We start from the raw sequence: 15,092 nt of genomic DNA on the forward strand, positions 1-15,092 counted from the left end.
AGTATTCCCCAATTCTGTCCTGTACCTCCACTACATGCATCTCCTTACTGGCCTCTGCACTCAGACACATCTATACACAAGGGGAGCAGAGATTAGGGGTTGGGCTGTCATTGGACTATGTTTAGTTTTGTGTCACAGACTAAGTCAAAGTGACCTCTGCTAATGGGGTGTGTGGAGAGGGCTGAAGATGGACTAAAGACTTGAACAGACTGACCATTCGGATAAAGAACTGATGCTCCAACAAATCCTCCTCTATTTCAAACACTGCCTTTCTCTGGGTGTCATTCAGCTCACAGCCTAGTCAGAGGAGAGAGGAGACCCTGGGTTTACAATACATCGTTGTGCATCTAGGTCACCAATTTCAAACCATCTCAAAGTGGCATTAACCTCAGTACATACCCCCAGAGCACACAGACAGTGTCAGAAACAGAGGGTGAAAGGGAGAGATCCGTGTAGATGAAGTGGAGTGGAGTTATCCTCCTTTTAATATTCTGCAATCCTATGCCTCTTCTCTCCCTGCTTTATTGATAAATAAATCTGGGTTTTTGATTGTGTCAGTGTTTTTGGTTAGGGTGTTGATAAAGTGGTCTATGGAGGTCACCAAATTCAACCAGAAATCAAACGTAAACTGAGACTCACCTCACCGATCGAGACAACAAAACAATTCTAGCATTAAAATCTGTCCTGGCCTGGGTCGTGCTAATCAGGTGCTAATCACAGCGCATTCGACTCTCATTTGCAAGGAAAACAAAGGCGTGTACCCATGGATGATGAATCCAATCAGAGTTGTGTGTGTTTAATGTTTTTTGCACAAAACATAAACAGATCTGTTTCGGTCATTTGACATTAAATAAAAATGTATATTTAAAAGAGAACCGTAGATAAAATATGTTTAAAGAGATTCACTGGTAAAAAATATGGCTTCCTTTATTATGTGCCGACTGGCATGATGTCATCGATACGCGACGACGAGAGAATGAAGTTTGTTGTCAAGTTGGACGTTTTTCTAAATAAGAGATGACTTCCATTAAAAAGGCGTTAAAAAACAATTTTGGGTTCGATAAGTTCCGATCCCAGAAGCAGGAGGACGTTGTTAAAGCAGTTGTTAAAGGTGAGGACCATAATAGACATGTTGGACTTACAATAACTTAACTTACCTATGAACGGCTCTTCTAGTTTTAGCTAATCTTAGCCAGCCGCGGGCTATCTAACTAGCTAGGTAGCTAATTAGCCAATTCTTCAACCAGTTCATTGACTGTTACCTACTACTAGCTAGCATGATCAGTTATTGTCATTAAACATATCTGAGTAATGCCATTGCCCAAATCGGACTGTCGATGGAATATTGTAAATTACTGCCCCTGTTGTGTGCAGGTGACAGGGATGTTTTTGTGTGCATGCCCACCGGGGCAGGGAAGTCCCTCTGCTACCAGCTTCCTGCAGTGTTGGCTAAGGGTATTACCTTGGTCATATCCCCTCTTATCGCTCTCATCCAGGTCAGTCTCTTCTTTAGTATTTTCTTCTGTTGTGTAATTTGTCCTGATTTACATGATTGATTCTGATATAGACTGAGCTATCCTTAACTGCATAGCTAGCTGTGTATTTAGGTTTCTTCAATTATGATCCCTTTCTCTGTATCCACCATAACAGGACCAAGTGGACCACCTAAGGGACCTGAACATTCCTGCATGCTCCATCAACTCCAAGCTCCCTGCAGGGGAGCGCCGTCTGATCCTGGCTGATCTGGAGAGTGAGAGCCCCAGGTTGAAGCTGCTTTACATCACCCCAGAGATGGTGGCCTCCCCTGCCTTCCAGCCCTGCCTTACAGGCCTGCTCTCCCGGAGCCTCCTCTCCTACCTGGCTGTGGACGAGGCTCACTGTGTCTCCCAGTGGGGGCATGACTTCAGACCAGACTACCTCAAACTGGGCAGTCTGCGTGCCCGTCTGCCCGGGGTACCCTGCGTGGCGCTGACGGCCACGGCACCCCAGAAGGTGCAGGAGGACATAGCAAAGTCCCTGAGGCTGCGATCACCGCTGTCCTTTGCCACACCTGTGTTTCGCAGTAACCTGCATTATGAGGTGGTGTACAGGGAGCTACTGGAGGACCCCTACAAGCACCTGCATGCCTTCATCAGGGAGACCCTGACCCTGGGGGAAGGCCCCAAAGGACAGGTTGGTGGACTAGATTCCCCTCTGACTCTCTCTTATATGCAGTATCTCTTCCTACTGTACCCTATATCTAATGGATGGTGTAATCAGTTAGGGCTGGGCGATATGGCCTAAAAATCATAAGTCCATTTTTTTATTATGGGCGATTCACAATATATATCTAGATTTAAAGGTCAAATACACTGCATTTCAAACAGTCAGCAATAATCTAATGAATTCAGGGCTTGTGATATTATACCTAGGGTAAATATAAGCCTTCCACAACCATAAAACCCACTAATAATGTAATTATTTGATCAAAATAGTTTAACCTGCTTTTTTGCAATATTCACTGATCTGGCTGAAAATGCCCGTTTTGCAACAAACTGAACATAAATTTAGCAGAATTGTTCATTGATTCTCTGGTTTTAGTAGTGTCTGCTCTGCATGCAATTTGAGGAGTTGAAAGGTTAACTTCTCCTCTATTACAGTAAAATCATGGATGGTGTAATCAGAGTAATGTGTTTCGGTGACCCTATGACCGATTCTGTTGGAACAAACCTTAAATGCAAATAGCGAGTTGAAACCACTTATCAGGGAGGAAGTGATCTGTCATCTTTGTGTGTGTGTGTGTGAGAGAATGGGAAGGTGCATAGAGGGAGCAAAGGAGACAAGACCAAAAATACATGAGAAAAAGCAGACATAAACGGTCATAAAATACAAAAAAGTGATTGTTGCGATACAGGCATTTGGAAAATTGCACGAAAACATAAATTCAAATGAATTCAATATGTCATCCAGCCTTGTAATCAGTGCATGGTACTTAGCTTGGGATATTTATCTGTATGTCTTTCTTCAGGGTTGTGGAATTGTGTACTGTCGGACCAGAGAAGGCTGTGAGACGGTGGCTTACCAACTGACTAAGCTGGGAGTCCTGGCCAAGCCTTACCATGCAGGTGAGACATTCCTCAAGGGCTTACAAACATTGTGGGGTAGGATAGTAAATGTTAAAGTTTAATAAAGACAAGAATCAAGCAGATTATTTTATTGATGGAGAGATGAGACATAACAAAGTGGGCGGCATAACTCTTGACCTTTAACTCCTGCTTGTCTAGGGTTGAAGGCAGGAGATCGCACAGAGGCTCAGACTGATTGGATGCAGGGTAAGGTGCTTGTCATTGTGGCAACGATCAGCTTTGGCATGGGGGTGGACAAATCTAATGTCAGGTTTGTGGCCCACTGGAACCTTGCCAAGTCACTTGCCAGTTACTACCAGGAATCTGGGCGTGCGGGGCGAGATGGGCTGCCCTCTTCCTGCAGGACGTACTACTCCCCCAAGGACAGGGAGCAGTTGAACTTCCTCATCCGCAAGGAGGTGGCCTGCAAACAGGTTACGTCTAACTACACTGTCAACCTGCCTCACAGGCTTGTTATTAACATAGCAATATGATGGTGCTGTAAATGCATGGGGATTGCAATTGGTGTGTACAGTGTTCAAATCTTTTTATGTTTGTTTATTTAACTTTGAGCGAATGATTGTGTGACTTCTCTGCAGGCAAAGCGTGGCTCTGAGAAAGATCAGGACAAGGCTTCCATCACAGACTTCGAGGCCATGGTGTCATTCTGTGAGCAAGAGGGGTGAGTGTTATGTAACACAGGGGTTCCCAAACATTTTCACTCAGACCCCCCCCTTCCAGCATTGGGGAACATCTCTCGCTCCCTCTGCGCTCGCGCGCCACGTCTATTTCTGTGGGCACAAGAATGCAATATCTTTTTTATATATTTTATATTTTATTTTATTTATAATATATTTTGTATCTCATGCAAGAGAGATACAAAAGCATATTGCACTATTTTAGGCAGGCTAAGAAAATGCTTTTTCAGAAGGACGAGATGCCCTTTTTAACCTATGCAACAACTATATGGATATGACAGCATTACTCTTTTTCTGTTTTTGTGTATAACTGTGAAGCATATTGAGGCTTCCTCACTGCCTCAGTTCCATGTTTGTACAGCAGGGGGCAGGCATGGTCCTCTGAATCCCCTGAGGAATGAGATAATGGCTTGTTTTTGCTGAACTAATGCTGTGTTCACGTGCTAGTCGGAACTAGGAAACAGACTTTTTCGACTTGCTAACTGGTTGTAGTTATACACATGCCGCGTTCAACCAGTTAGCAAGTCGGACATTTCTGAGTTTCCTAGTTCCATCTAGCACTTGAACAAGGCAATAAAGCAAAGGAAGACCTTTACATAGAAGACATATGGCAACACTCTCACAAGGTGTTTGGCAAGATGCCTCCATTTAAGTGAGTTGTTGATGCGAACTGCAGAGGGCTCTTTCTTAGAGTCTCTGAGCCTGTGGCAGAGGTTGAGTTGACACCCATACAGCCTAGAACTGACAGACATTCATCTCCCCAAGCAATCTCCTATGCTGCTATTAGGATCTTTTAGCTACATGTCCAGTTTGTGTTACTTGATGCCTTTGTGTGTGTGTGTGTGATTCCATGCTCCTGTGTTCCTTGTGTTGTGTGGATCAGTTGAAGCCGTCCTAGAGGTCTAGTCTTGTCCATCTCTCACGTCAAAGACTGCTTTATTAGCCAGCAGAGCCCAGGGATGCCCCATGGAATGTTGATACTCCTGAAAGCCTGGAAGCCGGGCCTGTTTGGCTGCTTCTCAGGGAGGCTCTGTGTGTGTTTTGTATGGAGGTGTGTTGTTCAAGGGCCGGGCTCCTTTATAGATGGGCTCCACACCCTCCCCATGGGTCCTCCTCATTCCTCTGGGGTTAATAGGCCCATAGAGTGCTTCTCCAGAATGTTTCTCCTGGTGATACAGTGGTGACAGAGGGTTTTCAGTTCACACCACTCTGCATGGGTCCTCATTCTTCTGGGGTTTAGAGGTCCATAGAGTGCCTGTTGATAATGTCTCTCCTCATTATTGGGGGAAGTGGGGATTGTCTCAGGTTAGCTGACTATGTGGCCCCTTGGTTCTGGTTCTGTGACAGCAGCAGCACGTCAAACAGGTCATCAGCAGCATGAGCAGGAAGACCACTAGGAAAGAACACACCATTGATAACACCTTTTATGTAGCTGGCCTACATATTTGAATTATGTCTAGGCTATGTCCAGACAGGATGATTAATTTCACACTATCTAAAGTGATATTAAAGATGTTGGAGTTTCATCCTTTGCAAGACATGTTCTGAAGCACATGGTTAGGTGTATGGAGTATATCTCCACTGAGAGGTGTGTGTGTGTGTGTGTGTATGTGTGTGTATATATATATATATATATATATATATATATATATACACAAGGTGTAGCTTACCGATAAAGAGGACGAGGACAGCGAAGGCCCCCATCTCCAGAGGGCTGGCGGTGGGGAGACCCTGCAGTTTGGCCCAGAGCTTCTGTAGCAGGGTCAGCATCTCCTCCCTGGCATCCATCATGTTACTCACACTGGGTGCAACTCTGTAGTATCTGGGTGCAGGTTGTGTGATGTGACCACTTTGCTGAAATAAAGGGATACAAGTGGATGAAAGATGGATTATTGATTATTAATAATGGATTATTATTACAATATATTGTTAGAATTATTAGAATCTAGGCATTTGTTTCATTCCTTATTCTTCACCCATAATAGACTGTGAGTCTAGAAGTCAGAGATGCTGTATGTTACTGTCTAACTATGTAGATGACCTGACACCAATGGAATGTTGACAAACCATTGTGTTCATCCTTGAATATATAGGCTAGCTGCTAGTGCATGTGTTTCTGATGAGTAGGTAGGACAGAGTGAAATCAACTGATTCAAGCTCCTCCTATAAGAAAGAGGAGTATCTAGAAAGTGTGTTATAATCTGGTAATATGTTGGTGTGTAAAGGATTTAGTTTTTCTGGGCCAGTGGGATTGTGTCTGTTCCAGGCTTACTATAGTAATTATAGGGCTCTCCCAGCAGCATAGCTGTGAACTGACACACCAGAGTTATCACAACAGTCATGAGACCGAGAGGAGGGTCCCACTGGCTTTTAACTGTTATTTCAAGGGCAGACATCGATGTTTGCCTTGTTGTGTGTTAAAATATATTATAGGTTTCTGTCAATTCTTTATGTACATATGAGTAGGCCATATGTTGCTGTTGCTATGGGAAAGTATGTTCCCTATAAACTGTAAATAGCAGTTGGGTGTGACAATTGATGCCAAGACAGGATCTTGCTCATATGAATTATCTCATGATCATCCCTCCACAGTTCTCCTCCTCATCACACTCTCTTTATCTTCTTCTCTCTAGCTATGCAGTTACACCAGTGTTACTTCTCTCCCAACCCTGATCACACTGTAGGCTACTTGATTACATTACATGTCTGTTCTCTTCATCACAACACTAGATTGACTTGGATTGGGATAGACTTGAATGTATTGATTCTATTAAAGGGGAAGTCTTTAGAAAAATAGAATAGTGCTTCAATTCATTTGATAGTAAAATGCTTTATTGACTATAGGTGTGGCATGTAAAACAGATACCAGACTGTTGGCTCAGTCTCTTTGTCCTGCTGTCTGTGTCCCTTTAAAGAGTTTCTGTTCCTGTTGTGTTGCTGGACCAGACCGAGTCCATCGTGGTGGAATGTGTTCTGTCCGATGTATTTTGTATGAATTTCGCTGACAATAGTTTTTACTTTAGTTCTGTTTCCCACAGCTGCTCTGTCTCTCTCTCCCAGGTAGACTCCCACCAGCTGGTGTAGTGATAGATCCCAGTCAGACTGGGCTTTCACCAGTCTCAGGTTTCATGGCTAGGCTGGGGGGTATGGGAGCAAGTCTTCCCACAGTAGTAAAGTCTAGCTAAATATTCAGCTGTTAGAAATGTCATTATGGTAATGACAAACAGGAAGAGAGCTCTCCTTCTAGAGCTGTTCCAACTCTGGTCCACACTGTGTTCACATGTAAATAGCCTCCCTATTAATACACAGCTGGAATACACTGATGACCGCTAAATTACTCTCTTCACATTCTTTTGGTTAGGCTATAAAGTATGCTAACACTGTTATTCTGGCCTGTATTTGCTGTATGGGTAGTTTGCAGATATGCAACAGAGTAAATAAAGGTGCTAAACTGTGCTTGTCGAACAAAGCAAATCAGTTAGTGATGTAACACAAGAACCAACACCTACCTGAGTGAGTGTGGAGAGCGAGTTCCCTGTGTGTTGCTGGGTGAGCTGGAGCCAGCAGTGAGACAGAGGTGGTGACCTCACCTCCTCGACCCAGCGGTCTTTTCAGGATTAGGGTTAGCAGAGATAAGTCCTCAAGTAGCGATTAGCATCGAAGCCAAGAGATGACCAAAACCCCATCCGCTGTCCTCTGTACAGTCTGTTCTGGGTTTCAGAAAGGAAACAAATCGGGCTCGAAGTGAGCTTTCTCCAGCTGTCATTGGTTTGCTTTCCACTGTCTCTCGCTCCACTCTTACTCTCTCCTTTTATTCTTGCTTCTCTCCCAGTTAGTAGTAGCTGTTGTCATCTCTTGGTGCCAGTGGAAAAGGCAGCAGTTGTGCAATAGCAACACTGTTTATCTCCACTTTCAAAGGACTCCTGCTGTGTTTTTGTGCTCTCTGCCTGTTGTATTAATGCTAGTTCATCATGTATATATGCTAGTTCATCATCACCTCCTTCTGCTGTGGGTCGTTATCTTCTTCCTTCACTCCTCCTCTGGAAAGACTCTGTTGCTTCATGAGCTTTCTCTCTCTCTCTCTCTCTCTGTCTTTGTCTCTCTCTTGCTCTCTGTCTCTCTCAATCCTCTGTCTCTCTCTCTCTCTCTCTCTCTCTCTCTTACTCTCCCCTCCTCCCTTGGTGAGACTGCCTCTTTCCCCCCTCTTTGAAAACTGTGGAGACTGGGTTTCCATCCGAGGTAGTCTTGCTTTGTGTGTTATGGAGGTGGCTTGATTAGTATTCCTCCAAGAGACACTAGCCTGTATGAATGTGTGTACGACTGAGTGGATCTCTGTGTGTATACATGACATAATACTGTGTATTGAGTGAAAGAGCAAGCTGTTATACAAAGAAGCGGAACAGCCATACTCTAAAGAGTGAATAGACATTCAGATGTTTAAATCTATTTAAAAGTCATTTAGAACAGTAACATCCTCACCAACCACCACCCATGGCCAATCTCACTCACCTACAAGTTTCCTAAATGTTGGTTTGCTATTCAGACTAGACTCTAGGGAAGCAGTTATTTTATAGAACCTCGTCTCTGTTTCACATTATTCACACAGGAGTCATTCCACACCCACAACCCCTTTTTCTCCTCATCAATCACGTTTGTCAGAATAGAAGGGAGTGGTGTGTCTGAGTGAGCAGAAACCACATCCAGTTCACAGACGTATCGTTAAACTGGTGTTTTACTGGAGAATACACTTCACACTCCTGCAGAGTCACTGCATCTGATTTCAATAACTGTTTGACCCATTTTGATTTGAATGAATCTTTCCATACATATTTTCCCATGGTAGAAGTGGTCAGAAAGTGTCTTTTTTTTGTTGTTGACCAAAACATTCTAGCTCAAAGTTACCCATTGCTCAAAGTGGACCCGTTTTGCGTCCCCCACAATTCCATGAGACATCCATGTCTTCATCACTGGAAAAGATAAACAGTTGAGTTTTAAATCATTTAAAAGCTTACAAAAAGGGTTGTCAAAATATTTTATTATTTCTTCCCAAAACATGTTTTACCTTTGATGTCAATCATTATGGTGGGGTATGCAAAATAAGTCACCTTGAGCACCTATATCGCCTAAATGTTTTGGCATTCAGGTTTCAAAAAGCAGTGGTCTAAAGTACTTAAGTAAAAATACTTTAAAGTACTACTTAAGTCGTTTTTTTTTTGGTATCTGTACTTTACTTTACTATTTTATATATTTTTTAAACTTTTACTCTTACTTCACTACATTCCTAAAGAAAATTATGTACTTTTTAATCTTTACATTTTCCCTGATACCCAAAAGTACTCCTTACATTTTGACTGCTTAGCAGGACAGGTCAGGAAAATTGTCCAATTCACGCACTAATCAAGAAAACATCCCTGGTCATCCCTATTGCCTCTTATCTGGTGGACTCACGAAACACAAATGCTTAGTTTGTAAATTATGTCTGAGTGTTGGAGCATGTCCCTGGCTATCCGTAAATCTTTAAAAAATTAAAAAAAGAGAATTGTGCCGTCTGGTTTGCTTAATATAAGGAATTTTAAATTATTTTTACTTTGATATTTAAGTGTATTTTAGCAATTGCATTTCCTTTTGATACTTAAGTATATTTAAAACCAAATACTTTTACTCAAGTAGTATTTTACTGGGTGACTTTCACTAATAAATGGTAGCTATTGGTAGCTATTAATCAATGACGATCCTCTTTTGTCATTTCTCCATGACACAATCATTGTATAATTCCTCCTATCAGCAGCATTAGCTACTTTTCTGATATCATACTGTGTCATGTGTACTTTTCTGTATTCTGAGTCTTAATGAGGAATGCACAATATCTTGGCTCTGAGCATTTTGAGACGCTGTGGGCTCTACTGAGCCACTCTGTAAATGCAAGGCCTCCTAGGGGTTTGACGTCTAGCATGTCTGTGCAATATTTTTTCTCTCTCACACCTGTATTTCTGGGCTCTCTCAGCTGCCGCCATGCCACCATCTCCAAGTTCTTTGGGGACCAGAAGCCGGACTGTGCGGGAGCCTGTGACTACTGTCGTGACCCCAAGGCTGTGCGGGCCCAGCTGGAGAAGGGGGCTACTTTGTGCACCAAGACTGGAGCAGCTCGGAGCACACAGCCCAGGGGCCCGTTTGGGTTTGACCGTGACCTCTATGCCGGGGGGAGGAAGGGCTACGGCTTTGAGAGGTCAGAAATGCAACGGTCTAGTAGCCTGGAGGCCAGTCTAACTCTGTTGGTTAAAGTAGAAACAGACTGGCATCCAGGCTAACATTTGTTGTAGTTTTTAGTTGCTAACAGGGCAAGATGGGGGGGTCTTTCCTTCTGACTTGCTATTCATGTTTTGGTTGCATTATTTGGTTGGGTTAGAATTATTTTAAAATGTATTGTTGATTTTAAAATGTGCTTTCTAGCTGTCACTCATAGACAGTACAGTAGGAATGCTGAGGTCTGTGGTGATGTCATCTCCTCAGGCATGATGAGGAGGGCTGGGAGAGCGGAGGTGATGATGATGGCTCCGAACATCGGAGGAAAGAGTTTGGAGATCTCTTCAAGAAACAAATTAAGCTGCGCAAGGTGAAACCTCACATTCATGTACTGTGTACATGTTGTACATGGACAGCCCTGCTGTCATACTGTTATACACAACATCTGACTCATAAGCATTCCATTGCTTCAGTAAACAAACCTTCATACACTGTAGCAGCTCCCTCTCTCTCCACATCTGTGTTCCAGCTGTGGCCAGCCAGTCAGCCAGGCAAGGAGGCTATGGGGCTAGGGGCCCCTGTAAGGCACCATGTGGTAAATCCCTCCCATATGTGGAGTCAAATCAGCACAACAGGGCTATTCAAATCCATACTATTAATCCTGACAAACAAAAGATGTGTTGAGTTGAGCCATTATTTTGAGACTGTTGGTTTGAGATGCTGCCAGCAACAGCATGGGGCTTGGAACACTGAAACACTAGCAACTAGGTGAGAGAGGCAGCGGTCTAGTGCTGGAGTGAGGAATTTGAGGGGCCCTCTGTAGGTTCTCTGCTCTAACTGACAATCGAAGTGTGAGGGGGGGTGTCTTATTTCCCTTTGTTTTCTTCTCTCTCTTTCCTCTAGGTGTCTGAGGGACACACAGATTCATTTATCCCCCCAGGTGGGTTCTCTTGTTGTAATATCAGTGTAGACAAGCAAAGTGACTGACTAATAATACTGTTATGTGACTGAATGGGTTTGGATATTGTGTTCAACTGTGTCTGCAGATGATAACTGCCCACTCAGGGAGGCCAGCAGCCAGAAAATCCCCAGGCTCACTGTCAAGGTACAGCTCTAGTATGGAAACGTCTCACACACGCGCATGCTCACATGCATGCTCACGTACGTACAAAGCAATATGCACATTCACATGTTTTTGATGTTTAATGCACATGTCCTTGTGTATTCAGCGTCTCCACCATCATGAGCTCGTTAGAAACTTTATTCATCCATAATTAAATTCTGCTTTAAATCCTTTACCCAACAAGATGCTGGCTTATCCAGGGTCCCACTCTCAATATGTGATCAAATGCACAGAGCACTGAACATCTATGTTTGGAGATTGAGGGAACAGAGAGGGGATTGTACTACCACTGTGTGGTTCATACATGTATTACAAGAATACCCATTTTCAAGGAAAATATTTAGCCCCATTTGTATTTTTTTTAGCAATGTCTGACTGATTGTATGTCATGATTTAAAAACGTTTAAATAAATGTATGTATAGTGTTGATTTTATTCTGGAGCTGCTACTGACCAGTTCTCCCTTGTAAAGACATGCTTTAAATCTCAGTGACACTTTCCCTTTAAATAGAGGATGAAATCAAATGAATACTTCTTCACTTGCCTTTAAAAAAAATAGTTTTGACGAGAGTGTGTGCCAAATGTGTGCATCAATTCTAGGCCCGGGAGCACTGTGTGGCCCTGTTACAGGAGGCTCTGAACAACCACCAGGTGGCAGCAGCAGACACACACAGGTACCAGTCACTACTAACCACATGCACCTAAAATGCCAAGTCACTGATACCACTGGGACAGCTGAAGTGACACTTGGATTTCTTTCTTTGCCTTTTTCCCCCCGCCCCTCACCCAGCTCTGACACACTCTCCTTGGCAGTGGATATTGAACATGAGGTCTTCAAGATCACAAAGTCTTCCAACCTGTACAAAGCAGCTGTCCTGAAGAGAGTAAGTAGCTCCTGACTACTGTCTAGTTTATTGTACAACTCTAAAGTCACTTTATGTATCGAGTCCTATGGAAGCTATTCTTATTAAGTTATTCTTTCACTCAACTAACTTATCTCTAAAGGTATCAGAGATGAAGAAGGGAGGGGCTGCCTCTGCAGGAGGAGGAAGAGGAGAAGGGACCAGCGGCTCTGGGGAATCCACAGAGATAAAGACTGAATCCAAAGACGAAGCAGCCTCCTCCTCTTCCTCCTTGACTGAGGAGCAGCAGGGCTTCACGCCCGCCTCACAGATCTACTCAGTAAGGCCCAACACCACAGCACACAGAGAACTCTGCTTTTACTTTGCTTTAGAAAATACTGTAGGCTCCTTTTATAAGCAGCAGTAATGACTAAATATGTATCTACTGGCTAATGCATTGAGACTGTCTCAGCCCATTTAGTAACAGGATGCAGTCAGTGGTATTGTGAGTCAGCCTCATACTGGGTTCTATTAGTAACTAAGCATCCTTCCTTCTGTGTCTCCTTCTCTCCACCAGCTAAAGCGGAAGAGAATAGGAGCAGGTCTGAGGGGCTCCTCCAACCCCTTCCAGACTGCCAGTGAGCTGCTGAGGGCCTCTAACTGTGAGGGCTCCACTACAGGTCCAGGGGCCAACAGGGGGACAGGGAGCGGGGGCCCTGACTACCTGGCTGGGTCTGGAGAGTCAGCCGGTGAGGAGGAGAGGGGGAAGAGGAAGGAGACAAAGACTGGAGATACAGCACCAACCATCAGCTCCTCCATCAGAGCTAAAGCCAGTGCAGTCTCTGCCTTCCTGAACAGTCCCACCAAGACAGGAGGCAAGGCCCTGAGCAAGAAGCAGAAGCTAGCAGAGGCTGCTAAGAACTCCCGCAACATTACCCAGTACTTTGGGAAGAAACCGATTGAAAAGAGTCAAGAGGTGGAGATAAGAACCAATGATGTGTCGTCTCAGGCCTTTTCAATACCACCCCAGTCACTCCCCACTCAGGAAATCACACCTGCTACTGTCTCCATGGATACCATCCCTATGGACACTAGTCCCATGGAAATCATCCCCACGGAAACCATCCCCATTGAAACTATCCCTATTGACACTATCCCCACAGAAACCAACAACTTGGATAATGATGATGAGGAGGTTAAAGAGGAAGCTAAACTGGACTCTATCACAGTGTAAGATGTCCCTCGGAAGTTGATTGGTCTTTGACTGGTTTATTCCGTTATGCGCCTCTCTCTCTAAACTCCTTTCTCTTCTTCACAGGCAAAATGCACATGAAAGCAAGGCTAAATCGTTGCTAAAACTAAGGGTATGGAGATCAATATTATATTGCCACAACAGTCTTATTGTGTTGTTCATGTTTTTTAACAGTAATGTAATGATGACATCATTGTTAACATCTACTACCACATGTTCTCTGTGTGTGTGTCAGCTATGTGAGGACAGTGAAGAGAGGAAGGCCCTCCCCCCAACCAAGCGCAGCTGCCCCCTACAGGACAGCAGGAAGAAGGTGACCTTTAACCCAAACGTCCAGGAGACTGTACTGGAGCCAGGGAGCCCAAGCAAAGCCCCCAAGCCTGTGTCTTTGAAGGAGGTGGCTGACATCGTGGTGCGCTGTCTAGACCCCTTCTATACACAGGGCAAGTTTGCCACCAAGGTGAGGGAGAGAGGGAAGGGGCATAAGCTGTGATGAAGATATTTAGTTCTTCATTTGTCACTTTTTCAAATTGTAGTATTCCAAATGTGAAATCTTCCTTGTTATAGGAGCTATTCAAGTCATTTGCCCGCTACTTGTCTCATCTACTAGCAGAGGGGAGGAGTAGGGGAAGAGGTCGAGGTGAGGAAGACAAACATTGTGTGTGCGCACTAGCACAAGCTGCCTTTTCTAATAATGAACTATATTTGTGTCCACAGTGAAAATGCAGGCCAAGAATCTGATAAAGAAGTTCTTCAGCGGTGTGAAGCGCTGTGAGAGTGAAGCAGACTGGAAGCACCTGAAGGGACCACACAGCACTGAGAGACAGAGGGATGTGAACACAGAGGGATGGGAGGAGGCGGGACTATGAACAGAAAGGTGGAGGAGGATAACAAACTGGGGGTCTGATCCCTTCATCCTCTCTCTCTCGCTCTCCAACTGATTCCCTCCCTCACATCTCTCCCAGGCCAAGATACTGAGCCGTTACAGAGATGATATGCTGCTATGCTGTGTCAACTCCAGGCTCATGCTGTCGTGGCGTGGAGAGCCGCTGTAATGGCGGCCATTAAACATGTACTGTATACAGCACGTCTGCTGGTGCTGCTATGGAACAATTAGTCATCCCTGCTCAATGCCGAACAGAGGTGGCTATTTGTTTGATGTTAGCACCATGTGACTAGGACATGGATGCTATGGTTACACCAGGCCAAACCCTGCTGCTACCTGGTCTGTCATTCTGCCTGACTAAAGAGGACACCCAGCTGGATGTGTAACAGCCACACTCTATCCTTGATTGATTTTAGAGCTGTAATTTAATGTATTTTTTGTTGTTAGTTTGTTTGTTATTAGTTGTTTTCATGAGATTCTCAATGAGAACTTTTGTTTATGCTGAGGAATCCCCAAAAATATTAGTTTTTTCTCTTGTCCATATGGTACAAAGTTATCTTGTCTAAAAAGATCAGAGCTGGCCACGTCTGCCTGTGCAGGTTGGTGACTGGGTGGGTGCCTTTTCAAACAGTCAGTAATTTCAAACATGATGGAATCCAAAGAGCACTTGATGCACCAATGGGGGAAAAAAACTCCCAGCCATCACAGAAATGTATCCACAAAACCCAGCCATCACACACTATTGCTCCATGTGAGACCTGTTTACAATAAAATCTCTAACACTGAATGTCTAGTGGCTGGTACTAAGTGGCTCATGGGCTATATACAATTAGATTAAGTGGAGAGACTGTTTTACGGAGCAGCATCTTCCCCTGTATAGGGAAGGGGGTTGGGGATCGTTGCAGAATGGATCTGGAGAGATATCGGTGCAAAGCACGAGTGAGT

At 44.1% G+C, this 15,092-nt stretch overlaps 1 protein-coding gene and 1 long non-coding RNA gene across 2 annotated transcripts; one reads left to right on the forward strand and one right to left on the reverse strand.

Moving 5' to 3' along the window:
* Positions 1-44: 44 nt before the first annotated feature.
* On the reverse strand, positions 45-1,415 carry LOC120039389. The gene is made up of 3 exons (XR_005475399.1): positions 1,158-1,415; positions 215-297; positions 45-70 (listed from the first exon to the last, which is right to left on the reverse strand). It is a non-coding gene; the product is annotated as an uncharacterized LOC120039389 (long non-coding RNA).
* Positions 976-14,920, forward strand: LOC120039349 (ATP-dependent DNA helicase Q5-like). The gene is made up of 18 exons (XM_038984784.1): positions 976-1,111; positions 1,375-1,496; positions 1,651-2,172; positions 3,008-3,104; positions 3,264-3,538; positions 3,704-3,786; positions 9,807-10,028; positions 10,313-10,415; positions 10,949-10,985; positions 11,092-11,150; positions 11,768-11,841; positions 11,958-12,051; positions 12,173-12,349; positions 12,587-13,239; positions 13,328-13,373; positions 13,497-13,721; positions 13,829-13,901; positions 13,979-14,920. The coding sequence occupies exons 1-18, from the start codon at positions 1,018-1,020 to the stop codon at positions 14,128-14,130; spliced, it is 3,108 nt and encodes a 1,035-aa protein (XP_038840712.1). The 5' UTR covers positions 976-1,017; the 3' UTR covers positions 14,131-14,920.
* Positions 14,921-15,092: the final 172 nt, after the last annotated feature.

This window comes from Salvelinus namaycush, chromosome 3, assembly GCF_016432855.1.
Source record: "Salvelinus namaycush isolate Seneca chromosome 3, SaNama_1.0, whole genome shotgun sequence".
In the NCBI taxonomy this organism is placed as follows: Eukaryota; Metazoa; Chordata; class Actinopteri; order Salmoniformes; family Salmonidae; genus Salvelinus; species Salvelinus namaycush.

What these genes read in the sequence shown, in the direction of transcription:
- LOC120039349 (XM_038984784.1), top strand. Translation starts at nt 1,018, where the DNA reads ATGACTTCCATTAAAAAGGCGTTAAAAAACAATTTTGGGTTCGATAAG. An exon ending in AGATTCATTTATCCCCCCAG is followed by an intron (nt 10,986 to 11,091) that starts GTGGGTTCTCTT and finishes CTGTGTCTGCAG; the next exon opens with ATGATAACTGCCCACTCAGG. An exon ending in GCAGCAGCAGACACACACAG is followed by an intron (nt 11,842 to 11,957) that starts GTACCAGTCACT and finishes CCCCTCACCCAG; the next exon opens with CTCTGACACACTCTCCTTGG.